Source organism: Lepisosteus oculatus, chromosome 4 (genome assembly GCF_040954835.1).
Source record: "Lepisosteus oculatus isolate fLepOcu1 chromosome 4, fLepOcu1.hap2, whole genome shotgun sequence".
NCBI lineage: Eukaryota > Metazoa > Chordata > Actinopteri > Semionotiformes > Lepisosteidae > Lepisosteus > Lepisosteus oculatus.
This window is the reverse complement of record NC_090699.1, coordinates 6,003,545-6,029,763: the sequence shown is the minus strand read 5'-3', so window position 1 is coordinate 6,029,763 and position 26,219 is coordinate 6,003,545. Positions and strand designations below refer to the sequence as shown.

At 55.2% G+C, this 26,219-nt stretch overlaps 1 protein-coding gene across 9 annotated transcripts in view; it reads right to left on the bottom strand.

Moving 5' to 3' along the window:
• cadm3 (cell adhesion molecule 3) overlaps positions 1–21,843 on the bottom strand; it is a 45,017-nt gene extending 23,174 nt beyond the window's left edge. For 3 of the 9 annotated variants that reach the window (XM_069188433.1, XM_069188434.1, XM_069188435.1), the window contains exons 1-2: positions 19,381–19,566; positions 18,666–18,846 (exon numbers count right to left, since the gene is read on the bottom strand). In XM_069188433.1, coding sequence (XP_069044534.1) covers positions 18,666–18,846; positions 19,381–19,530 — 331 coding nt within the window. In that variant the 5' untranslated portion in view covers positions 19,531–19,566. Of the gene's footprint in view, positions 1–18,665; positions 18,847–19,380; positions 19,567–20,160; positions 20,504–21,658 lie in introns of those variants that run through there. The other 6 variants (XM_069188437.1, XM_069188440.1, XM_069188436.1 and 3 more) reach the window with 6 other exon arrangements.
• Between the last annotated feature and the right edge of the window lie 4,376 nt (positions 21,844–26,219).

Here is a 26,219-nt window from a genome sequence, read left to right as displayed (position 1 = left end):
CCAGGCACAGACATTACACACACAAACACACCACACATTACACACACACAAACATGACACATGCACATCAAGCACACACACAACGACACACACCAAGTGCACACACAAACACACCGCACACAACACACAAACACCAGGCACACACATTACACACACAAACACACACACCACACAATTACCACACATTGCACAAACACAAGAACACACACACACAAGAACACACACAAACACAAGCAGACACACACACACACACACACAAGCACTCCGCTGTCGGCCCTGGCCCTCAGACTGGGGGGGCTCCTCTCGGGGGGGCGGGGGTCTCTCCAGATGGGGAGCAGGAGCTGCTCGCTCCGGAGGGGGGAGGGGCGTCTTGCGGTGTCGGCAGCCTCTTCTGTATCACCGGCCGGTCGATAATCCGTCACCTCTGACCTCTGCACCCCCCGGGCTGCCACTCAGACTGACGGGGCAGGAGGAGGGGGCAGGGGCGGGGGCTGACAGCCGTTGCCTAGCAACCGGGCGGGATGGGGGTGACCATGGCAACGGCAACGGTGCTCAGCCCTGCCTCAGCCCACAGCTGCCTGCGCTGCTCTGGGCCGGACTCCCTGACCCTGAGGATTCCTGTAACTGCCCCTGGGGTACAAGGATAACTGACCCTGAGGATTCCTGTAACTGCCGCTGGGGCATAAGGGTAACTTCCCAAGGGTTGCTGTAACTGCCCCTGGGGTACAAGGGTAACTGCCAAGGGTTGCTGTAACTGCCCCTGGGGTACAAAGGTAACTGTCCCTTGGGGGTGGCTGTAACTGTCCCTGGGTTACAAGGGTAACTGCCCCTGGGGGTGGCTGTAACTGCCCCTGGGGTACAAGGGTAACTGCCCCTGGGGGTGGCTGTAACTGCCCCTGGGGTACAAGGGTAACTGCCCCTGGGGGTGGCTGTAACTGCCCCTGGGGGTGGCTGTCCAGGGCCCCTTTGCGAGAGCCCGTCTGTGAACAGAGGCAGAGATGGATCTGGCAGCACAGGGTGGGGGGTCTGGGCTCCGCAGCAGCTGACGAGGAGGAGTGTGAAAGTGACTGCGAAGATCCCGAAATAGAATGAATGTGAGCCTGTACACGCAGGTGTGTGTGTGTTTGTGTCTGTGCTGCAAGCATATGTCTACAATCATGTGTGTGAGTGCTCGTATGTGTGTGTGTGTGTAGGGGTACAGTGTGACCCAGACCAGACCAGCGATCTCTGGACTGTAGGGGTACAGTGTGACCCAGACCGGACCGGCGATCTCTGGACTGTTGGGGTACAGTGTGACCCGGACTGGACCTGTGATCTCTGGACTGTGGGGGTACAGTGTGACCCAGACCGGACCGGCGATCTCTGGACTGTTGGGGTACAGTGTGACCCAGACCGGACCAGCGATCTCTGGACTGTGGGGGTACAGTGTGACCCAGACCGGACCTGTGATCTCTGGACTGTAGGGGTACAGTGTGACCCAGACCGGACCGGCGATCTCTGGACTGTTGGGGTACAGTGTGACCCAGACTGGACCTGTGATCTCTGGACTGTGGGGGTACAGTGTGACCCAGACCGGACCTGTGATCTCTGGACTGTGGGGGTACAGTGTGACCCAGACCGGACCAGCGATCTCTGGACTGTAGGGGTACAGTGTGACCCAGACCGGACCTGTGATCTCTGGACTGTAGGGGTACAGTGTGACCCAGACCGGACCGGCGATCTCTGGACTGTTGGGGTACAGTGTGACCCAGACCGGACCTGTGATCTCTGGACTGTGGGGGTACAGTGTGACCCAGACCGGACCAGCGATCTCTGGACTGTAGGGGTACAGTGTGACCCAGACCGGACCTGTGATCTCTGGACTGTAGGGGTACAGTGTGACCCAGACCGGACCGGCGATCTCTGGACTGTAGGGGTACAGTGTGACCCAGACCGGACCTGTGATCTCTGGACTGTAGGGGTACAGTGTGACCTAGACTGGACCTGTGATCTCTGGACTGTGGGGGTACAGTGTGACCTAGACTGGACCTGTGATCTCTGGACTGTGGGGGTACAGTGTGACCTAGACTGGACCTGTGATCTCTGGACTGTGGGGGTACAGTGTGACCTAGACTGGACCTGTGATCTCTGGACTGTGGGGGTCCAGTGTGACCTAGACTGGACCTGTGATCTCTGGACTGTGGGGGTACAGTGTGACGCAGACCGGACCTGTGATCTCTGGACTGTAGAATCATTTGATTTGACAGGCCTCTTCACAATTAGTGACTTCCCATGTGCCTTAAACTAGTGAATTTAATCCCTTTAACAACGAGATCATTACTCTCAATACATTTGCACTTGAGCATGTTTCAGACCTTGGGTCTAGTGCTGTTGTGTGCCAGTTTGTCTTAATTACTGCTCTTGGTTCCCTGCTCATGTCTGTGCACCTCACTGAATTTAGAAACGTGGTCCAATTCCTAACTCCGCAAATATCATCCTGTGGGACTGTGCAGGACTCCTGTCTCTTTCTTTTCCTGAGGAATGGAGTTTTATTTAGCTGCCTTGCTAAATTTGAAACCATCACTCGCTAAATCTACAAACCTCGTTTCATTCTTTGCAGTAAACAAACAAAATACCTCATAACCCCAAAATTCACGGCCCTTTTTAAACTGTTCCTGACTTGAACCAGCTCCCAGGAGACACCTGTTAACAAACCAATCTCACATCAAGGCCTGAGCAACATGCTGTTCCCTCTCTGTGAGCTGCTCCTGCCCTGCAGACGAAAGACACTGCTGCTGCTACTGCTGCTGCTGCAGAAGAAGAAAGACACTACTACTGCTACTGCTGCTCCTACTGCTACTGTAGAAGACACTACTACTGCTACTGCTACTGCTGCTTCTACTGCTACTACTACTGCTGCAGAAGAAGAAAGACACTACTACTGCTACTGCTGCTCCTACTGCTACTGTAGAAGACACTACTACTGCTACTGCTACTGCTGCTTCTACTGCTACTACTACTGCTGCAGAAGAAGAAAGACACTACTACTGCTACTGCTGCTCCTACTGCTACTGTAGAAGACACTACTACTGCTACTGCTACTGCTGCTTCTACTGCTACTACTACTGCTGCAGAAGAAAGACACTACTCCTGCACACGACTGCTGCCAGTGGTTCTTACTGCTGCTGCTGCTACTGCCGCTTCTGCTGCTATAGCTGTTGCTACTAATACTGTCTTACTCCTAGTCCTCATGAAGCTGTTACTCCCAGTCCTGCTACAGCTGTTACTCCTACTCCTACTGCAGCTGTTACTCCTACTACTACTGCAGCTGTTACTCCCAGTCCTACTGCAGCTGTTACTCCCGCTCCTACTGCAGCTGTTACTCCCGCTCCTACTGCAGCTGTTACTCCCAGTTCTACTGCAGCTGTTACTCCCAGTCCTGCTACAGCTGTTACTCCTGCTCCTACTGCAGCTGTTACTCCTACTCCTACTGCAGCTGTTACTCCTGCTCCTACTGCAGCTGTTACTCCCAGTCCTACTGCAGCTGTTACTCCTGCTCCTACTGCAGCTGTTACTCCTACTCCGACTGCAGCTGTTACTCCTACTCCGACTGCAGCTGTTACTCCTACTCCTACTGCAGCTGTTACTCCTGCTCCTACTGCAGCTGTTACTCCCAGTCCTACTGCAGCTGTTACTCCTACTCCTACTGCAGCTGTTACTCCTGCTCCTACTGCAGCTGTTACTCCCAGTTCTACTGCAGCTGTTACTCCCAGTCCTGCTGCAGCTGTTACTCCTGCTCCTACTGCAGCTGTTACTCCCAGTCCTACTGCAGCTGTTACTCCCAGTCCTGCTGCAGCTGTTACTCCTACTCCTACTGCAGCTGTTACTCCCAGTCCTGCTACAGCTGTTACTCCTACTCCTACTGCAGCTGTTACTCCCAGTCCTACTGCAGCTGTTACTCCTGCTCCTACTGCAGCTGTTACTCCTGCTCCTACTGCAGCTGTTACTCCTACTCCTACTGCAGCTGTTACTCCCAGTCCTACTGCAGCTGTTACTCCTGCTCCTACTGCAGCTGTTACTCCTACTCTTACTGCAGCTGTTACTCCCAGTCCTACTGCAGCTGTTACTCCTGCTCCTACTGCAGCTGTTACTCCTACTCCTACTGCAGCTGTTACTCCTACTCCTACTGCAGCTGTTACTCCTACTCCTACCACACTGATGTTTGTTTTCTGTTTGTTTTCTGCTTGTCTGCCCTTTTCTTAAGTTGTGTGTTATTTAACGTGCTGCTGCTGCTGCTGTTCTGTGTTGATGCTCTGGCTGTGTCCTTCCTGTCTCCGTCTCGGAGCACAGACGCCAGCGAGCGTGTCACTGCGCCAGTAAACCGGCCCAGTCCTGCGGCTGCTGGCTGCAGCACGAGCTCTCCCTGACGCTCGAAGACGCACGCCGGCGCTCAGCACCCAGACACTCGGGGCTAATCCCCAGAAAAAAAGACCTATTCAAGAGCCCCGCACAATCCGCGCCGAGTGGGATTAGCCCAGCGCGCGGCCGAGCCGCAGCCGACGGCGGGAGGGAACGGACACGAACGCCTATCGAGTGGCAGAGCCAGAGTCACAGCCACATCCTCTCCTCCACCTCCCCCCACGACCGGGCGCGCAGTGAGCCCACCCCGCACGCTAATTGGCTCATTAGGGTCAAGATGCACCCCCCCTGATGGGCGGCAGGCAATTCAGCTCCGGCGCTGTTAACCCTTCGATGGCTGACTGCTGACCTACATCCCGACGTGTTTGAGGGGGATTCTGTGAGACAGCTCTGCTGTGAAAACACTTTCCGCACCTGCTGAGACAGCAGGCGGCTGCCAGAGGGATCACGCTGACAGCACGGAGAGCACTGCAGTAAAACCCGCAAGGAATGAAGCACCGAGGGGCCGGAAGCACAGAACAGCGCAGGACAGCCCAGGGAGATCAGGGTAAAAACACAGTGCAGTGCAGTTAAGCCCAGTGAGATCAAGGTAAAAACACAGTGCAGTGCAGTAAAGCCCAGGGAGATCAGGGTAAAAACACAGTGCAGTGCAGTAAAGCCCAGGGAGATCAGGGTAAAAGCGCAGTCCAATGCAGTAAAGACCAGGGAGATCAGGGTAAAAGCACAGTCCAGTGCAGTTAAGCCCAGTGAGATCAGGGTAAAAACACAGTACAGTGCAGTAAAGCCCAGTGAGATCAGGGTAAAAACACAGTACAGTGCAGTAAAGCCCAGGGAGATCAGGGTAAAAACACAGTACAGTGCAGTAAAGCCCAGGGAGATCAGGGTAAAAACACTGTCTAGTGCAGTAAAGCCCAGGGAGATCAGAGTAAAAACACAGTACAGTGCAGTATAGCCCAGGGAGATCAGGGTAAAAACACTGTCTAGTGCAGTAAAGCCCAGGGAGATCAGAGTAAAAACACAGTACAGTGCAGTACGGCCCAGCGAGATCAGGGTAAAAACACAGTCCAGCGCTGTAAAGCTCAGTGAGATCAGGGTAAAAACACAGTCCAGTGCAGTAAAGTCCAGTGAGATCAGGGTAAAAACACGGTACAGTGCAGTACAGTCCAGTGAGATCAGGGTAAAAACACAGTACAACACAGTAAAGTCCAGTGAGATCAGGGTAAAAATACGGTACAGTGCAGTACAGTCCAGTGAGATCAGGGTAAAAAGCACAGGACAGTGCAGTAGAGCCCAGTGAGATCAGGGTAAAAACACAGTACAGTGCAGTACAGTCCAGTGAGATCAGGGTAAAAACACAGTACAGCACAGTAAAGTCCAGTGAGATCAGGGTAAAAATTCGGTACAGTGCAGTACAGTCCAGTGAGATCAGGGTAAAAAAGCACAGTACAGTGCAGTACAGCCCAGTGAGATCAGGGTAAAAACACAGTACAGTGCAGTAAAGTGTAGTACAGTGAGATCATTCCTCTATCCAGAATAACCTCTTCCCTGTTCTGAGTCTCCAGACCCTTGCAGTCTCCTGCCCTCTGTTCTGCCTCGGCTCCTGATTATTAAATTGAATTAATAATCTGATTAATTAAGACTTTTAATTATCTGCAGCTCGTTGCCAGTGGGAGTTTCTGTCAAGCCCCTCCGAGCAGCGAGAAACCTGAACCTTCCCAAGACACACAGAACACAGAGAAAGCAACTTCCTCCTGATCCCACGGTCACGGGTTCGAGCCCGGGTCGTGTCACTGGGAGACTGGGACTGTCCGACAGGCGGGCGCAAAACACGAGTGCCAGAAATATCGGCGATTCTGACGTTTTCAGAAAATTAAACAGCTCTCCCGCGCAGAATCGCCACTTGGACCTGGGAGATCTGCAGCTACCGACTCTTCATCATCATCACCATCATCTGTCCATTTTCTATCCCAGCAAGCAACGGGCGCCAGATTCAAGCGCAAAAGAGCCGATTCTTCCGCTGACCATTAACCTGCTTCATTGGCACAATGGTTAATTATCTGTTCATCCATTTTTTAACTGTTTCACCAGACTAAAGAGAACAGGGGGGGTAGAGTCTATCCTGGCAAGCAATGGGCACAAGGCGGGGCACGCCCTGGATGGGACGCCAGTCCATCGGAGGGCAGACACACACACACACCCTCACACCAGGGCCAGTTTTCCCAGAAGCCAGTTAACCCAGCAGCATGTCTTTGGATCTGCAGGAGAAAGCCCACGCCAACCCAGGGAGAACATGCAAACTCCACCCAGACAGTGCCACGGGTCTTGATTGATTGATTGATTGATTGATTGATTCCAGGGCACCAGCGCTGCGCCTCCGTGCCAACCCCCCAGCATCCCCCTTCATCCACCTCCTCCTCCTCCTCGTTCTGGTATGACCGGTGGGCACCCAGATGAGATGAAGACCACATTACTGAACACAGTGCCGCTGCTGTGGGACGGGACATCGGTGCTGTGGGGGTGCCGGGAGTCCCAGCGCAGTCCGGCCAAGGTTTGAGGGCACTTCGATTGTGATGAAAACGGCCACTTCCAGAGAACACTGAAGGACCCACACAAGGAGAGTTTCCCCCAGTGTCCTGGACCACAGAGGGTTTATAGTCCCAGTCCAGACGCGTTATTACCCATAAAGGGGTAATGCCTGTGAGTGACCATTCCTGATGATGTCATCCCTGTATTTCAGGTGGTGTGTTTGAAATTCCCTGCAGACAGTCCACCAGCGCTGACCCCAGACAGGAGGCCAGTGGCTGGTCTCTCCTGCGTGCTGAGGAGGGGTCCGCACCATTGCGGACAGGGGATCTGGGGGAGCTCAAGAACGTACAGGTCCGTCCCGGCAGCAACACCAGCAGGAAGTCCATGGGGATTTCAGGCTCCCACAATCCCCCAGGACTTCCTGCGCGGCGCAGCTGGAGGACTCGGTGGTCTGACGGGATCTCGTTTTCTAAGGCAGGAATGTATTCGGATGTTTTAGAAAGATGTGGGCGGATCTGGGATTCCGGTTTGCAGGGAGGTGGAGGAATCTGTGTGTGTATGAGTGTGAATGAGCGTGTGTGTATGCGTGAGAGTGTGCGCATGAGTGAATATGCGCGTCTGTGTGTGTGCGTGTGTGTATGAGCGCATGTGTGCACATGTACGCACGGTGGTGTGCATGTGGCATGTGATTGTGAGTCTGTGTGTGGGCGTGTCTGTTGTGTGTGTGTGCGCGTGTCTGTGTAAGTGGTGAGTCTATGTGTCCGTGTTGTGTGTGTCTGTGTGAGTGCTGAGTCTGTGTGTCGTGTCGTGTGTGTCTGTGTTGCGTGTGTGTCTGTGTGAGTGGTGCGTGTCTGTGTATGTGTGTCTGTTTTGCATGTGTGTTTTTGTGTGTGTGTGTGCACATGTCTGTCTGCGTGTGTCTGTGTTGCGTGTGTGTCAATGGCGCAGCTGGAGGTCTCGGTGTTCCGATGGGATCTCGTCTTCTGTGGCAGGAATATATTCGGATGTTTAAGAAAAATGTGGATGGATCTGGGATTTCATTTTGCAGGGAGGTGGAGGAATCTGTGTGTGTATGAATGTGTGTGTGTGTGTATCTCTGTCTGTGCTGCGTGTGTGTGTCTGTGTTGCGTGTGTGTGTGAATGTGTCCAGGCAGCGGAGCGTCACTATAGACCCACAGGGAAAGCAGGGAGACGAGAGAGATGAGGACTGGGACTCCTGCTCCTCCCGCTGCCCGGTCTCCTGGTAACAGCGCGGAGATCGGTGGGGGGGGGGGAGAGAGAGAGGGAGGACAAAGACAGCAGGAGGAAGAGGAGAGGGAGGAAGGAGAGGAAGACGCAAGCCTTCAGTCACGTGAGCTCAGCTCCAGCTGTGGGACTGAAGAGCAGAATCTGCAGCCTGTCAGCACCCCCCCTCCTGCCCACCCGCCTCTCTCTCTCCCCCCCCCTGTCGCCCCCCTCCCAGCTCCTGCAGGTCTCCGCTGGGACCTGGCCTGCTTGCAGCACAGACAGCGAGCTGGCAGCACAGAGCACAAGGAAGAGGGGGAGACTCTCCACAGCCACAGGGATGCTTCTCTTCCCAGCGGACTAACGGGCATCGGTGCCAGGGAAGCACAATGAAAGGAATTCTTGTCACCCAGTGGGCCATTAAAAATCTCCCAGCTGGACAGCAAGATGTCCCCCCTCTCTCAGTGCAGTGTTAATGTACTGGAGTGTCCAGTCAGTGTGTCTGTATTAACCCCTCTCTCAGTGCAGTGTTAATGTACTGGAGTGTCCAGTCAGTGTGTCTGTATTAACCCCTCTCTCTCAGTGCAGTGTTAATGTACTGGAGTGTCCAGTCAGTGTGTCTGTATTAACCCCTCTCTCTCTCAGTGCAGTGTTAATGTACTGGAGTGTCCAGTCAGTGTGTCTGTATTAACCCCCCTCTCTCTCAGTGCAGTGTTAATGTACTGGAGTGTCCAGTCAGTGTGTCTGTATTAACCCCTCTCTCTCTCAGTGCAGTGTTAATGTACTGGAGTGTCCAGTCAGTGTGTCTGTATTAACCCCTCTCTCTCAGTGCAGTGTTAATGTACTGGAGTGTCCAGTCAGTGTCTGTATTAACCTGTAGTGTACTGTAGTGGGGGCTGCGGGCAGGTGGTCTGTCCAGGAGGAGAAGGGAGGACAGCGCATGCCGGACAGCTCAAAGTACACAGCGACACAAACAGAGACAGATGGTCACTCAACTGGAGAGACTGATGTACAGATGGTTCTGTACAGATGGCCTGGTCTGAGCTTTCTAATGCTCCTCATCTCTCATACGATTTACTGCAATATCAGATCCATACTGAACACATTCACTCACACATCAATAAACACATATCAACGCATGCATCAACATGCGATATAGACTGGATAATTCAATCACAAACATACTACATACATACTAGACTAACATAACTTCTGTGTTTGAAAGCGGTTCCTTCCAAATATTAATCTGAGGTATCCTTCTGTGTTTTGAAGCTTCTAGCTTGCAGTAAAAGTATTGATTTTCTAGCTCCATGCAGTTTTAATGAGCCCCTGACTCATCAGTAATCCCGTTATCATCTTTAGAGAACCGCGACCACAAAGCAGAAACTCTTAATAAGACTTTCATTATCCAGAGATCACCGGTCCGGTCTGGGTCACACTGTACCCCTACATTCCAGAGATCACAGGTCCGGTCTGGGTCACACTGTACCCCTACAGTCCAGAGATCGCCGGTCCGGTCTGGGTCACACTGTACCCCCACAGTCCAGAGATCGCCGGTCCGGTCTGGGTCACACTGTACCCCCACAGTCCAGAGATCGCCGGTCCGGTCTGGGTCACACTGTACCCCTACAGTCCAGAGATCACAGGTCCGGTCTGGGTCACACTGTACCCCTACAGTCCAGAGATCGCCGGTCTGGTCTGGGTCACACTGTACCCCCACAGTCCAGAGATCACAGGTCCGGTCTGGGTCACACTGTACCCCCACAGTCCAGAGATCAAAGGTCCGGTCTGGGTCACACTGTACCCCCACAGTCCAGAGATCACAGGTCCGGTCTGGGTCACACTGTACCCCCACAGTCCAGAGATCAAAGGTCCAGTCTGGGTCACACTGTACCCCCACAGTCCAGAGATCAACGGTCCAGTCTGGGTTTGGCTTTGAGAGGCGTCCAGAATCAGAAGGTCTGTCTCGACGGTAAACATGCAGGAGGAGCAGCGAAACCGAAGAACACGAGGGCCGCTCCTCCACCAGGGCAGACGGCCACGCGCGCACACGCAGGATCCCGGACCTCCAGCCTGCATTCCAGCGCGAGCAGATCCGGGAAGTTCTCCCAGACGGCCAGGAGTAAGAATTGCACCAAGCGCGTCAGCAAGCACAGGCGCGAGAATCCCTGCCAGGGAAGCTCTGTCTCATCAGTCCCCAGCCCCGCCGGGCCCTGGCCTCTGGGGGTTCCCTCCAGCTGGGATCCTCATTCTTTACGTTTAATTGAGCCCTTGATTGGGCAGCACAGTGGCACAGCGGTTAGCACGGCTGGGGTGCCGGGTTCAATTCCGGGATGGGCTGTCTGTGTGGAGTCTGCATGTTCTCCCCACATTCACATGGGTTTTATCCAGATGCTCAGGCTTCCTCCTGCAGTCTATACATGCTGGTAGGTTAAGTGGCTTCTGGGAAAACTGGCCCAAGTCCATCTCCCAAATTCCAGGAGAACAGGAGACACTCCCATTTCCGAATTCCTCCCGTTATTGTCCTGAGGTCCTAGGAAATGGATCCACTGGATTCAGTCTAGGAGTCTCCCACTCGGCTCCAGTTGGGCCTGGGATCTTGTTTGGTGTTGTTAATTGGAGGGGGGGCGACCCAAAGCAATCAATTAAACAATTAAGCTTAATCGGTTTCTTAATTGGTCACATGAAGGATGTTGTTTTTTTTTCTTCTCTACAGCTGATTTCTGAAAAGATGCCCTGCAGTAAAACTACATTTACCAATGAAACACCTTCCAGGCTCGTTAGAGGTTTTATCAGGGCTGCTGTTAATTAATTCCACCTGCCGCAATTGGGCATTGCACAAATCAGGAGACAGCTCAGGAAAGCAGCAGGAAACCCCTGCGATCCCAGCGTCTGACACAACACCCTTCCCAAGAGCGTATACCCATCACCAGCTGAGAAGCAATTACTTGAAGAGAAAACAGAGCAAGAGCTACTGTCTTACACCAGAGATCCGAGGAGCTTGGCTTCCCAGAAATAAAACAAGCCAAAGACCCTGCTTCAAGAGACTCGACAGTTGCAGGGCTCAATCAATGAAATTATTATGAGCAGGAAGAGACAGAGGCTCCCCAGCACTTCGAGAACATCGTGAATGAGGTCTGAAGAATTAGGGCTGGTTATAGAAATATTGGTCGTGTTCTGGGGGCATAAGTTAATTAGTGCATACTGTACATTAAAAACAGATGCTATCCCCCTCAACTAGGGCTCTGACCTAGGTGTTAAATACAGCACATCCTGTCTCTCAGCCAGGACACAGACCTCAGTGTTAAATACAGCAGATCCGGTCCCTCAGCTAGGACACAGACCTCAGTGTTAAATACAGCAGATCCTGTCCCTCAGCCGGGACACAGAACTCAGTGTTAAATACAGCAGATTCTGTCCCTCAGCTAGGACACAGACCTCAGTGTTAAATACAGCAGATCCTGTCCCTCAGCTAGGACACAGACCTCAGTGCTAAATACAGCAGATCCTGTCCCTCAACCAGGACACAGACCTCAGTGTTAAATACAGCAGATTCTGTCCCTCAGCTAGGACACAGACCTCAGTGCTAAATACAGCAGATCCTGTCCCTCAACCAGGACACAGACCTCAGTGCTAAATACAGCAGATCCTGTCCCTCAACCAGGACACAGACCTCAGTGTTAAATACAGCAGATTCTGTCGCTCAGCTAGGACACAGACCTCAGAGTTAAATACAGCAGATCCTGTCGCTCAGCCAGGACACAGACAGTGTTAAATACAGCAGATCCTGTCCCTCAGCCAGGACACAGACAGTGTTAAATACAGCAGATCCTGTCCCTCAGCCAGGACATAGACCTCAGTGTTAAATACAGCAGATCCTGTCCCTCAGCCGGGACACAGACCTCAGTGCTAAATACAGCAGATCCTGTCCCTCAACCAGGACACAGACAGTGTTAAGTACAGCAGATCCTGTCCCTCAGCCAGGACACAGACAGTGCTAAATACAGCAGATCCTGTCCCTCAGCCAGGACACAGACAGTGTTAAATACAGCAGATCCTGTCCCTCAGCCAGGACACAGACCTCAGTGTTAAATACAGCAGATCCTGTCCCTCAGCCGGGACACAGACCTCAGTGTTAAATACAGCAGATCCTGTCCCTCAGCCAGGACACAGACAGTGTTAAATACAGCAGATCCTGTCCCTCAGCCGGGACACAGACCTCAGTGGGTAGAGTTCTGGACTGGTGACTGCAGGGCTGTGGGTTCAACTCCCAGCACCTGCCCGAACTGTACCAGTGAAACACCCAGCTATATCAGGAACACAAATCCAACTCTCTCTGGGTAAAAGTGACCAGCGATAAATACAAGAGCAGTAAGAGCAGGGGTCCGGCGGGGGCTGCAGATGGTGCGTGATCTTCATCCCCGCATGTACAGACCCCTCCCTCCTCGTCTTCCTCAGCCAGCTCGGCTCCCAGCTGCAGGGGACCCCACACACCCCCCCATGCCACTCGCCCCCTCCCGAGGAGAAAAGCAGGAAGTCAGCTTCCTGAATGCCCCAGAGTCTTGGCACGGAGGGCAGCGTCACATCAAAGCCCGCTCTTCAGACTCCCAGTCCTTCCAGCAGCCTCAGCCGGACGCATTTCAACGGCCCAGAACAAAAAGGCAATTTAAACTCCGCCAAGAGCCGGACCAGTGGGAGCTCGGGCCTTTTTTGTAAGAACTTTTTTACCCGTGCGTCCACCCTGATTGAACTGGCAGATTCCATCCGGAGTCCAGTGGAGCCAGGGGGGGTGAGGGGGGTTGTGGGGGGGAGTGTTTGGGCAACTTGTTCCACGCTCCCACCAACCTTTGCGTAAAGCAGCGCACCTCCTGTTCTGATCGGAGTATCTCACCCGGCTGTTTTTTCAGAAGAAGCTAGTGTGTCTTCCACAAGAGGCCTGGGCAGCTTGTTCCACACTCCCACCACCCTCTGTGTAAAGACGTACTCCTGTGCTGACTGGGGGGGGCTCATCCAGCTCTGTCTTGAGAGAAGTCAGGGTGTCGGCTTCAACAACAGGGCTGGGCAGCTTGTTCCACACCCCCACCACTCTCTGTGTAAAGACGTACTCCTGTCCTGACTGGGGGTCTCATCCAGCTGTGTGTCTTGAGAGAAGGCAGGGTATCGGCTTCAGCAGCCCGGCTGGGTTAGCTTGTTCCACACCCCTGCCACCCTCCGTGTAAAGAAGTGCTGTCTGTCCTCAATGGGAGAATTTTGTCCAGCTTTTGTTCCCCAAAAAAGCCAGAGTATCAAACCCCTGCTCCTCCCCATCACTCCACTGAGGCTCTTGCCCAGTCCCTCACTCAGTCCTTTCATTGTATTAACGGGACTCTCAGATTGGTTAACGAGATTCTCGGATTGCTTAACGAGACTCTCAGATTGCTTAACGAGACCCTCAAGTTTCCTGTTACCTTGGGACAACAGTGCCTTGGGGAAGGTGTCATGCACCTTTGGGAGTATCCTTGATCCCTGTGGCATTCACAGGATTTTATATTCTTAAAAGAACAAAGCAGCTGATGTCTCATTGATTTCGTTAACCAATGAGCCGTTCCAATTAGTACGACTGCTTGGGCTCTCGACTCGGTGAGCATTTAACCCTCCCTGTAAACCTCGGAGTGGAACCCGCCTACGGACAATAACCTTCACATTATCCGGGTCACCCTGGGAGCGATTCCTGGGGTGCTGTCTGTGTGGAGTTTGCATGTTCTCCCTTTGTTTCCTCCTCCTGTCCTAAGATACGTGGTCCGAGTGTGTGTGTGTGTGTGTGTGCGCCGTGCATGTGTGCCCTCCGGTGGACTGGCGTCCCATCCAGGGCGTACCCCGCCTTGCGCCCACTGCTTGCTGGGATACGTTGAACATTGTCATTAGGTGCCGTAAGCGATTACACGACTGTCAGGGAGACAAAGGGGCCCCTGAGCTGTTCATGACTGACTCCTGGCTGTAGGGTGTAAGATGTGCCGAGTCGGTCGGGCTGCCCCCTGGCGCTGCGCTGGACGAAGAGGTTAGAAAAGGGCGTCTCGGGGTCTCGAGTCAGCTCATTCGCTGGGTCTGATGGGCTTCCGCCTGCTGGCCAACAGAGCCGCCAGCGGAAACGAATGGGAGGGGGTTCAGGCTGAGAGCTGGAGGGCAGGGCTTTACTCGAAGAGTGGCGGGGGTCTGGAGCAGAGCACCCACAGAGGCAGGTCTCCTGGGACGCCTCCCGAACCGAGAGAGAGAGAGAGAGAGAGTGAGGGGAGCGCTTGCTACAATCCGACTGCTTTACAGAAGGTGGGCAAACGATCCAGAAACTACTGTGTCCCCCTGCAGTGCAGCGCTGGCAGCCCCACTGGAGCTCCGCAGTGTGAACCTGGTCAGTACCTGGAGGGGAGACTCCTGGGAGAGCTGAGGCTGCTGCTGGAAGAGGTGTTAGTGGGACCAGTAGGGGGCGCTCACCCTGTGGTCTGTGTGGGTCCTGATGCCCCAGTATAGTGACGGGGACAATAGACTGTAAACAGGCGCCGTCCTTCGGATGAGACGTAAAACCGAGGTCCTGACTCTCTGTGGTCATTAAAAATCCCAGGACGTCTCTTGAAAAGAGTAGGGGTGTCACCCCGGTGTCCTGGCCAAATTTCCCCCTGGTCTTTACCCATCATGGCCGCCTAATAACCCCCCTCTCTGAACTGGCTTCATCACTCTACTCTCCTCCCCACTGAGAGCTGCTGTGTGTGAGCAGACTGGAGCTTCATCCAGGTGGGGGGACACACTGGTGGGGGTGGAGGGGATCCCCCTGACCTGTGAAGAGCTCTGCGTGGAGAGTCCAGAAGAGCGCTATAGAAGCGTTATCAATGAAGGGGCGTACAGCAGTGATTTGGTTGAAACTGCCCTGTACGGGCTGGCCAGGGAAACTAGGCAGTCACGGTGATGGAGTCAGGAGGGCGACTTTCAGAACGGAGTGGGAAACGGTGGCGAAACTAAGCCTGGCTCCCTGAGGTCACCCCCTCCTCCCTGCCCCCCGACACGACGTGACCCATCCTGCCGACTCGGAACCAGGTGTCCGGCTTGCGGACTCTCGGGAAGTGATCAGGGCGGCCGGCCGGTCCGGGCGCTCAGCCCAGCGGGGCTCGGAGTGACGGGAGGGGGCTCAACACCACCCCCCCCGGGGGTACCCACAAACCCGCAGACTCACACAGCTGCATCTCGTGAGGATCACAGGGAACTTCGCTGCTTTTCCACAGCTGTGACCAGAGTTAAACCACACTCTGTCCCAGGTCCTCACTGCTCTTCCCCTGATCTCCCTGGGCTTTACTGCAGTGTACTCTGTTTTTACCCTGATCTCCCTGGGCTTTACTGGACTGTGTTTTTACCCTGATCTCACTGGGCTTTACTGCAGTGTACTCTGTTTTTACCCTGATCTCCCTGGGCTTTACTGCACTGGACTGTGTTTTTACCCTGATCTCACTGGGCTTTACTGCAATATGCTTTTACCATGATTACAATTAAAACACGTATTGATTTTCATAATTTACTGTGATTTCACCCTTGTATGCTACCATAAAACTACTTCAAAACTCCTTTGGCAGACCTACAAACCTCATTACAGCCCAGGATTATTAACACTGACAGCATGGACGTCTCCAGCAGACCTCCAGAGCTCACAAAAAGGGCACAACACTGACCACAAAGGGGAGGAGGCAAAAACTCTGTGGTACCATGTATCTTTGTCAGCTTGACCGCAGGTCGGAGATGGACACATGCAAGAAAGCTGATTATAAGAATATTTCATACTTAATGGTTTTATAAAGTGGTTTTCACCCCAATGTGCTTCACACAGCAAAACGCAGCTCCTTCTGAGTGACACACAACAGCCCCACTGCACTGCAGATCAGGGGGAGGAGAGAGAAACTCCAGACTGTCCATCCCACAGTGCAGTTTAGCCACCAGGACCTACACCCCTACTCTTACTGACAGTGTCCTGGGATCTGTACTGACCAGCAGTCAGGACACCCCTACTCTTACTGACAGTGTCCTGGGATCTGTACTGACCAGCAGTCAGGACACCCCTACTCTTACTGACAGTGTCCTGGGATCTGTACTGACCAGCAGTCAGGACACCCCTACTCTTACTGACAGTGTCCTGGGATCTGTACTGACCAGCAGTCAGGACACCCCTGCTCTTACTGACAGTGTCCTGGGATCTGTACTGACCAGCAGTCAGGACACCCCTACTCTTACTGACAGTGTCCTGGGATCTGTACTGACCAGCAGTCAGGACACCCCTACTCTTACTGACAGTGTCCTGGGATCTGTACTGACCAGCAGTCAGGACACCCCTACTCTAACTGACAGTGTCCTGGGGTCTGTCCTGACCAGTCAGGACACCCCTGCTCTTACTGACAGTGTCCTGGGATCTGTACTGACCAGCAGTCAGGACACCCCTACTCTTACTGACAGTGTCCTGGGATCTGTACTGACCAGCAGTCAGGACACCCCTACTCTTACTGACAGTGTCCTGGGATCTGTACTGACCAGCAGTCAGGACACCCCTACTCTTACTGACAGTGTCCTGGGATCTGTACTGACCAGCAGTCAGGACACCCCTACTCTTACTGACAGTGTCCTGGGATCTGTACTGACCAGCAGTCAGGACACCCCTACTCTTACTGACAGTGTCCTGGGACTTGTACTGACCAGCAGTCAGGACACCCCTACTCTTACTGACAGTGTCCTGGGATCTGTACTGACCAGCAGTCAGGACACCCCTACTCTTACTGACAGTGTCCTGGGACTTGTACTGACCAGCAGTCAGGACACCTCTACTCTTACTGACAGTGTCCTGGGATCTGTACTGACCAGCAGTCAGGACACCCCTACTCTTACTGACAGTGTCCTGGGATCTGTACTGACCAGCAGTCAGGACACCCCTACTCTTACTGACAGTGTCCTGGGATCTGTACTGACCAGCAGTCAGGACACCCCTACTCTTACTGACAGTGTCCTGGGATCTGTACTGACCAGCAGTCAGGACACCCCTACTCTTACTGACAGTGTCCTGGGATCTGTACTGACCAGCAGTCAGGACACCCCTACTCTTACTGACAGTGTCCTGGGACTTGTACTGACCAGCAGTCAGGACACCCCTACTCTTACTGACAGTGTCCTGGGATCTGTACTGACCAGCAGTCAGGACACCCCTACTCTTACTGACAGTGTCCTGGGACTTGTACTGACCAGCAGTCAGGACACCTCTACTCTTACTGACAGTGTCCTGGGGTCTGTACTGACCAGCAGTCAGGACACCCCTACTCTAACTGACAGTGTCCTGGGGTCTGTCCTGACCAGTCAGGACACCCCTACTCTTACTGACAGTGTCCTGGGATCTGTACTGACCAGTAGCCAGGACACCTCTACTCTTACTGACAGTGTCCTGGGATCTGTACTGACCAGCAGTCAGGACATCCCTACTCTTACTGACAGTGTCCTGGGATCTGTACTGACCAGTAGCCAGGACACAGGGGTTAGTCACAGTTTCCTCTGTCACCACACTGGGGCATTAGTTCCTGGTCCAAAGGGAAGATCACCCCCTACTGCCAACAGCAGCGACCTGATTTTCCCAAAATGTTTCCCGGCCCTGCCCAGCCCAGTCACAGCCCTGCCGAGCTCCCGAGACACACGACAGGAGACACCGTCACGGAAGTGCTGAGTCAGAACTCACAACTCCCTGCGGAAAAAGCGCTGGGCCTGCAGACATCGACATCTTGGATATATACTGTATACAGTAGATCCCCCCCCCCGTAGGGTGGAGAACAAAGCTCAGGACGGCGGGCTACGCTACGCATTCGGTCCCCACAATACATCCCCCGCGTGTGGACGCTGTCATAAGACGCGCACACACACACACCAACACACACACACACAGATTCAACCGCGCCGCGGTCGCACGCCGCACCCTGCCGCGATTTTTAACAACTGTATTTCCCTTTTCACAAAGAAATACACAAAACCCTAGAAACCTCTACGTGAATACCCATACACCTAAAACAGCATATAAACATATATACTGTAACGCAACGTGGGCTCAGGCGGGCGCCCTTGCCGCATCTGGTCGGCCCCATCCCGACTGGAGGCTCGAACCCGGGACTTCCGCGTCTCTCTGCAGCGACCTAGCCCCGTGAGCCAAAGAGAGATCTCTTCTCAGCCCAGTAGCTGTGGTCCTGCTATCACAGGGAAGGGCGGTGACGTCACCTGCGAAACCATCTCGTTAAGTCTTAAAAAAAGGGTGCCAAAGTCGCATAACGATAATTATTACTTTTGCGCGGGAGCGTCGGTTCACGTCGCTCCGAATCACTTCCAAAAACGAGCCCGACGGCCGAGTTTTTTTTTTTCCTTTCACAGGATTCTCGATATCACAGGCTCCCGGGACCCGATCCCCACGCCCCCCCCCGCTCTCCACAGACCCGAGGCAACAGCTGCCTGTCAGGGCGGACGGGGCCCCGGCCTCCTACCGTCTAGCACGAAGTTGCCGCTGGCCAGCAGGACGGCCAGGGAGCTGCAGTACGCCAGCGCGGCCCAGCGCAGGGCGGCCATGGCTCGGCGCTCCGCGTCTCTCGCTCTTCCTCCGCGCGTCTTCGCTCCCACAGCGGCCTCCCCGCGCGGTGACACACCCCCTCCTCCTCCTCCACGGACCTGCGGGGGTCGGGGAACAGCGAGCGCGGGGTCAAGAGGACGAGCGAAACATCAACAACAACAACAACAACAACACCACCATCATCATCCTCCTGATCAAGGCGGGGGCACCTCCTCTCTCCACAGTGTCGCTCTCCTGGAGTTTGCGCCAGATTGTACCCTCCGCCTCCGCCGCCCCCCCCACCCGCAACGGAGGAGCTGAAGGCAAAGGCGCCCCCCCCACCACCACCACACCCCACGGCCCACTCCCCTCCAGGCGCGTCCTGGTCCTCATCGAGACCTCGGTGCCATTGCTGTGACGGTCTGGAGCCCCGGCGCCCCGCACACGCCCCGGACACGCACACACCGGACACGCACACGGGCGCAGACACGGGGACAGCGAACAGCTCCACCACCGGCCGCTGGGGTCGCCCCGCCGGCCCCCGTGACACTGAGACACGCACACACACACACGCACAGCACAAACAGAAACCGGCGCTCCGGGTTCTCAGACTGTCGGTAGATCACCCCCGCCCCGCGTAGCGACGCACTGACCCCGGGTCCGAGAGCGGGGGAGCCCCGGGGGCTGAGGGGGCGCTGTGTCGCTTCAGCTGGACGGGAGCCCCCCTCCTCCTCCACCCCCCCCAAAAAAAGACAGATAGATATATAAACCAGCAAGGCGAAGGCTCGCTCATCTGTCTCCATCTCCAGATGACACCTCGCGCTGTATCCCACCCTCCCCCCCCCATCTCGTCCTCGCGCGAGGGCGCCTCCTGTCCCCCGAACGCACGCGCCAGCGGACAACCTAGCCCGTCACCCCCGCCGCGAGGACCGAGCCGTGGCCGTGGGAGCCGCCGCCGCCGCGCTCGGGTGGGACGGAGGAAGACAGACAGACACACACACAGAGAGAGAGAGAAAGAGAGAGAGAGACACACACACCGCGCCGCCACCTGCGGGACTCTCTCAGCGACACGCCTGCGAGATGCGACGTGCCATCGGAGGTGGGGACCGTGCCCTCCTTGGCGTTTTGGGGGTACCCTTTCCTCCCCCCTCACCCCCCAAATCACAATAACCGTCCGTCACCTCCCCAAAAGCGATCCAAGCGGACGCACGAGAGGAGCAGGTAGCGCCCGCCTAGAAACTGCGGAGCTGGAGATCGCCAGGAAGGAGAGAGAGAAAGAAGAAAACAGCGGTGCTGCTCAGACATACCGGGGAATGAGAGCAGATTGCGGCCGATAAACAGGTATATCACCCCCCCCAACATACACGCACACACACGCCACGCAGACCCCCTCGGCCCCACGGGGGCGCCTGCCGCGAGCGCTCCGCTCCCACCTTGCGCCGCGCTCGAGGGGTGTCGGTCGGGTTCCGAAACGCGGCTCGCCTCCTCCGGGTGCTGCCCTGACACGGCGCTGTCCAGCAGCCAGGGGAAGGACGGGGAAGAAGAAGGAGGACAGACCGATGCGAGGCGCGGGGATGTCGGACACGTACGGCGGAGCTGTCCCGGCGGCGGTCCTGCTGTTCCCGTTAATGTCAAGCGGGCTGTGTCTCTCTGCCGTCTCTCCTGGATCTCTCTCTCTCTCTCCGCTCGCTGGCTGGCTGGCTGGGTGACTGGCTGGCGTCCTCCTCCTCCTCTCTCTCTCTCTCCCGCCGCTGCACTGCCGCAGAAACAGACCAGCTGAAAGACGAAAGGAGAAGTCGAGCGCACGGCGGGGAGGGGGGGGTGAGAGGAGGAGGAGGGGGGGTTTAATACGATTTGGCCCGTACCATTCCGGTAAACAGGGACAGCAGACGCTCGGTTGTGAGCGACGCGAGTGAGAGAGAGAGAGGGAGAGGGCTCGCTCGCTCGCTCGCTCTCTCTCTGGAATCAGGAGTCTGGAATCTGGAAGGCGGCTCGGAAACCAGCAGGGCCAGAACCGAGCCCGGACCCACCGCGGACCGGGCAGCGCCCAGCTCAATTAAAAGCCACCCCAATAAAAACCGCGGCCCTGTCTGTGTGTCCCCCCCTCCTTCAGTCTGTACAAGCGGGCGCGGCGAATAAAACCGGATTCTTCTCCGAACAGACGCACATTCCCATCCCCAGCAAACCGTCACCCGGCAAGGCGCCGCATTTTCTTCGGGCCACAGCGAATATTCGTGATCCGTCCGCCCCGGTCCGACATCAGCTCGGCCCCCTGGAGGCAGCGGGACATGGGAGAGGGGCGCGAGTGTACGAGTGCGAGTGTGGATGTACAGTGTGTGAGTGTGGAGTGTGTTTTTATAATGACAGCAAGTGTGTAGTGTGCAGGTGCGGTGTGTGCAGGGATGTAATGTGCAGGTATGCGATATGTTGTGTGTATGGTGTGTGTAGAGTGTAGGATGTAGTGTGTAGTGTGCAGATGTGTTGTGTGTCGTGTGTAGAGTATTGTGTACAGTGTGTAGGGACATTGTGTATAGTGTGTAGGATGCTGTGTGTCAGGTGTTGTGTGTTGTGTATAATGTGTAGGGTGTTGTGTGTCGGGTGTTTTGAATAGTGTGTTGTGTATAGTGTGTAGGATGCTGTGTGTCAGGTGTTGTGTGTTGTGTATAATGTGTAGGGTGTTGTGTGTCGGGTGTTTTGAATAGTGTGTTGTGTATAGTGTGTAGGATGCTGTGTGTCAGGCGTTGTGTGTTGTGTTTAATGTGTAGGGTGTTGTGTGTCGGGTGTTTTGAATAGTGTGTTGTGTGTTGTGAATGGTGTGTTGTGTATAGGGTGTAGGATGTTGTGTGTAGGCTATTGTGTTTCGGGTGTCGGGTGTTGTGCGTGCCGGGGCTGTTGCGGGACCCCCTGCCACGGTGACGGAGCTCCTCTCACTCGGGTGTCTCCCCGTCCGGGCCGGCGCCCCTGCAGCTCCCAGGCTGATGCGACACCGCGCGTCCCCGTCAGCGGTCTGCGGCCGTGAGGCTGTCGTAATCACCTTGAAGAGACTCTCCGCTCTCAGCCGGCGACCCCTGGATAACGAGCGACTCTCGTCACAGTGACGGGCTGCGGAGGCGAAAAGGCGAACAACTCTCGGACTGGAATTGTGACGATGACGATGACGTGATGATGATTAATTGTGACGATGACGAATTGTGACGACGACGACGACGACGACGGTGACATCATTACTTTACTTCACACTCACGGGGTGATCGGCACGGAGCTCCCTGTTAAAAGAAAAAAAAATGATGATATTTTTGCCCTCCTTTATTTCTGAAACAGCGCTCGTCTTGCCCGGACCGTGTGAAGTCCGCACTTACGAAGAGTCCCAGACAGTGGACGTCATCAGCAGGCGTCGGCATGTTTACACAGTCCGGGGTTGAAACTAATTTAATCCCCCGTCAGGCGCAAGATCGGAGGACTTCATTTCTTCAGGGTCTCGTTTGTCACGGCGGGTCACCGCTGCGATCGTGCGCCTGATGAAACTGCGTGGAGCTTTCCCCCACGGGGGAAACAAGTCTGCTTAAAGACACATGCACCCACTGGCCAAAATATTAGGACCCCCCCAAAGGACTAGAGAGACGTAAGACCCTGCACTGCGAGGCTGGGGTTGTGGAGACAGGCTGTCGCCCTCCCCTGGCAAGGCCGACCCCCAGTCTCAGCTCTCCTGGAAAGGGCTGGTACTGCCCCTGACCGTCTCACCCAGCTGTGTCCTGAGAGAAGCCGGGGTATCGGCTTCAACAACATGGCTGAGCAGCTCGTTCCACACTCCCACCCCTCTCTGTGTAAAGCAGAGCCTCCTGTCCTGACTGGGGTGTCTCACCAAGCTGTGTCCTGACAGAAGCCAGGGTATCGGCTTCAGCAACAGGGCTGGGCAGCTTGTTCCACACCCCCACCCCCCTCTGTGTAAAGAAGAGCCTTCTGTCCCGACTGGGGTGTTGTCCTGGCCTCACCAAACGTACTCTTATCCAGTTATCCCATCAGCTAAACAAAACTGTCATCCAAATAACTCTCAGGAAACAGGCTGATGTCTCGTTGAGCGAAACTGTACAATGGCGAAGAAAAGAGGCTTGTAGAATCAAACACGAATCTCAGGGAGCTGAGCATAGTTACAGCACTAGATAACAGTCTAACAGACTGTGCAATGTCAGGCACGAATGACAAAGACGATTCTAGTAGGACTAAGCTGCGCATAAACTTTGCTAACACAATGCTCAACTACATACTGGATGACTAAACGAATGCAAACGGTTTACATTACATTAGCAGACGCTAGCGGCCAACATAACAGTATCTAAATTACGATACAAACAAGAACATCGCCAAGGAACTTGCTGACATGAGAAATTCACTGCTGTGTGGGGTGGTGGGTGTGGTTTAACAAACAGGATGAGCTCAGTAACTCTCAACTCAGCACTGGCAGCCCTACTGGAGCTCAGCAGTGTGAGCCTGGCCAGTACCTGGAGGGGAGACTCCTGGGAAAGCTGAGGCTGCTGCTGGAAGAGTTGTTAGTGGGGCCAGTAGGGGGCGCTCACCCTGCGGTCTGTGTGGGTCCTAATGCCCCAGTATAGTGACAGGGACACTCTACTGTAAAAAGGCGCTGTCCTTCGGATGAGACATAAAACCGAGGTCCTGACTCTCTGTGGTCATTAAAAATCCCAGGGCGTCTCTCGAAAAGAGTAGGGGTGTCACCCCGGTGTCCTGGCCACATTTCCCCCTGGTCTTTACCCATCATGGCCTCCTAATAACCCCCCTCTCTGAACTGGCTCCATCACTCTGCTCTCCTCCCCACTGAGAGCTGCTGTGTGTGAGCAGACTGGAGCTTCACCCAGGTGGGGGGACACACTGGTGGGGGTGGAGGGGATCCCCCTGACCTGTGAAGAGCTCTGCGTGGAGAGTCCAGAAGAGCGCTATGTCAGTGTAAGTCATTAATGAATTAAAGGGCTGTGTAAGCGAAGACTCTGCTTTGTACTGATGCATTTCAATTCATCAGAGAACACATCATGTTGCTCATTCCCGAGGACGATGGCCTCAGCCTTCTGTACAGCATCGTTTGAGAAGCTCCTCCTGCAGACACGCAGGCAGCCGGCACCGCCGCCAGCGAGTGGAACCGCGGGCCATCCGAGACAGACGGGCAACGGCTCCAGCCAGGGACTTCCAGCCAGAGAAACGGTGGAATCTCTCCGATCCTGCTGTGCTCCCAGATATCGGAGCAGACGGGGTTGTTACAGCACCTCTGGACGGGTCTGGCAGCTGCTCAGGTGGGCCGTACAGATGTGGGGGGGGGGGGTCCTGTAGGCCAGTGACGGGCTGGATTCTGCGGTGTGGGCACGTGACTCCCGGGCTGCCCAATGCGCTCAACGCCGTTACTGACATGGCGACCAGCTGCGGATATAGCCTAGCACCACCCTTGCTGCCGGTCTAGAACCTGACTGCGTTTGCCTTCAAGTCCGGGTCTCCGCCTCGACAGGCAGACCAGCAGGGCACGGGCTGCACCTGGTCGCGGAGCCAGTCTGGCGTAGCAAGGGTGGAGCCTGCCTCACAGCGTCCTTCTTGACCCGGGACTTTCAGACGAGCCCGGGGCATCGGAGAAGACCCATCCTTCTGCGCGTTGGGCTTTGGAGTGTCACGATCGCCACCCCTCCTCTTAAGGGCGCTCCAGCCCTTCCTTCCCCGCACCTGTTCCTTATTCCAGCCCCTCTTCAGTTCCCCCTTAAAAGCCAGACGCAGACGATAATCTGGGCTTCATGTGAGCCCAGGTCCTGATGCGTCTGGCTCCGTTATGTTTTTAACTTTCTGTTCCTGTTCCCCCTGCCGGTCCCGACCCGGTTCCCGTTTTTAATCTCCTGGATGGATCGCCTGGCTGTGGACCTATGCTTGTGGTTTGGATTCCCCGTTTGGACTTCTTCCTGGATTGTTCGCCCCGGACTCACTCCCCCTGGACACCTGCGCACCAAGGACACGCCCCCTGTCTCCATTCCCGTCTCCTGCATGACTTTTCCCCCAGTGTTTCCTCACTAGTCCGGATTGTGTCGTCCGCATAGGGTCTGGAAAGAACTGTTTCGTGACACGGAGGAAGAGAATGAAGCACAGGTACGTGGGATATGTGGCTCTCTGAATTCCTGGAGTGCACCTCTCCACCTCCTCTGCCCCTTCTCGGGAAGCAGCGAGTCCCATTGGTGTCAGCGGAAGAGTTCTCCGAGGAGCAGTCGTCCGTGAACGGGAACAGGCGCTAGGAAGCCCCAGCGGCTCAAACACGCTGTTCGTGGTCGACAGCGCGCCTCTCTTGGTGTGCGGCGTCTCACCGTCGGGGATCTGAAAATGCGAGCGTGTCTTGACGTGTGATGTTCCAGCTGCGCCGCCCGAGGAGAGGTCCAGGTCTTCGACACCGCCGGCTGGGTCTTCTGTTGGGGAGGCAGTCGTAACCTCAACTCTGTCTGAGGCTATCGCGGGAAGCCCAGGACTGGACAGAGCCAACATCCGCTGTGCTCGTCCGAGAACATCGATCGCCTCCGACTGTTGACTTCAGAGCGTCACCCACCAAACAACTTCTTCCAACGCCCCCTCGCCCGTCACTTCCATACTCCCTTTCTCGGGCGTGTGCGGCACGCTGGAGATGGGCCGTTCCCAGATACAGGCACTGTCACGAACCCCACTCTCTCGGTCACGAAGTGCACCTCTCAGTGTCAACACCTGCGCCCTAGTTAGCAATGCGCACTGCTCTCGCCCTTTTCCCCATTTCAAGCCGCTCCCTCCTCTCGGTCCTCCCTCACTGTTGAGATCGACTTAGCCCTTCTCTCGTGCGCGTACTTTCTGAACTGATCTCTGGATACCGAGCCTGTTTAGTCTTCAGCAACGTCTCCGTCTCTTTCTCGCGGCTCTCGGATTTGGATTCCTTACCGACCTGACTACTGGATACCTGACCCTGCTTCGTCTCCGGCTCCACCCTCTTTTCTCTCTCAGTGGCTTTTGGATTTGGATACCGTACCGGCCTGACTACTGGATACCCGACCTAGCCTGCCTACCCGACCTCGTATTCCATCTTTTGCCCTTTGGATTTCTGGACATTTATCCTCTCGGCACTGCTTAGGGTCCGACCACCTCTTCCACAAGTCCCTAGTGACAACTGTGACAGGCACGCTCATCCTCCAGTCGACAAGCTCCAGGCCAAGGTCAGGGTCACGGTGCCACAGGAAACGCAAGGCATCTCTGCGGCCCTCACGCACCAGGAAGCAAGGGGACTGTTGCCGTCCGTCCGCAGTGAGGGCTACTGGATCTTTCCTGGATCTCAGGAGAACACCAGGGAGGCTATATCATTGAGATCAGGTCCCGAGAGCCGTACAGCACTGAGGGAGACGCCCTTGAACTGTGTGCACTGGAGTCAAACACCACCCGGGTTTGCCCGGGCTTTTGTAGGGTGGTACACGCCAAAAACGGGTCAGTACCGACCGGT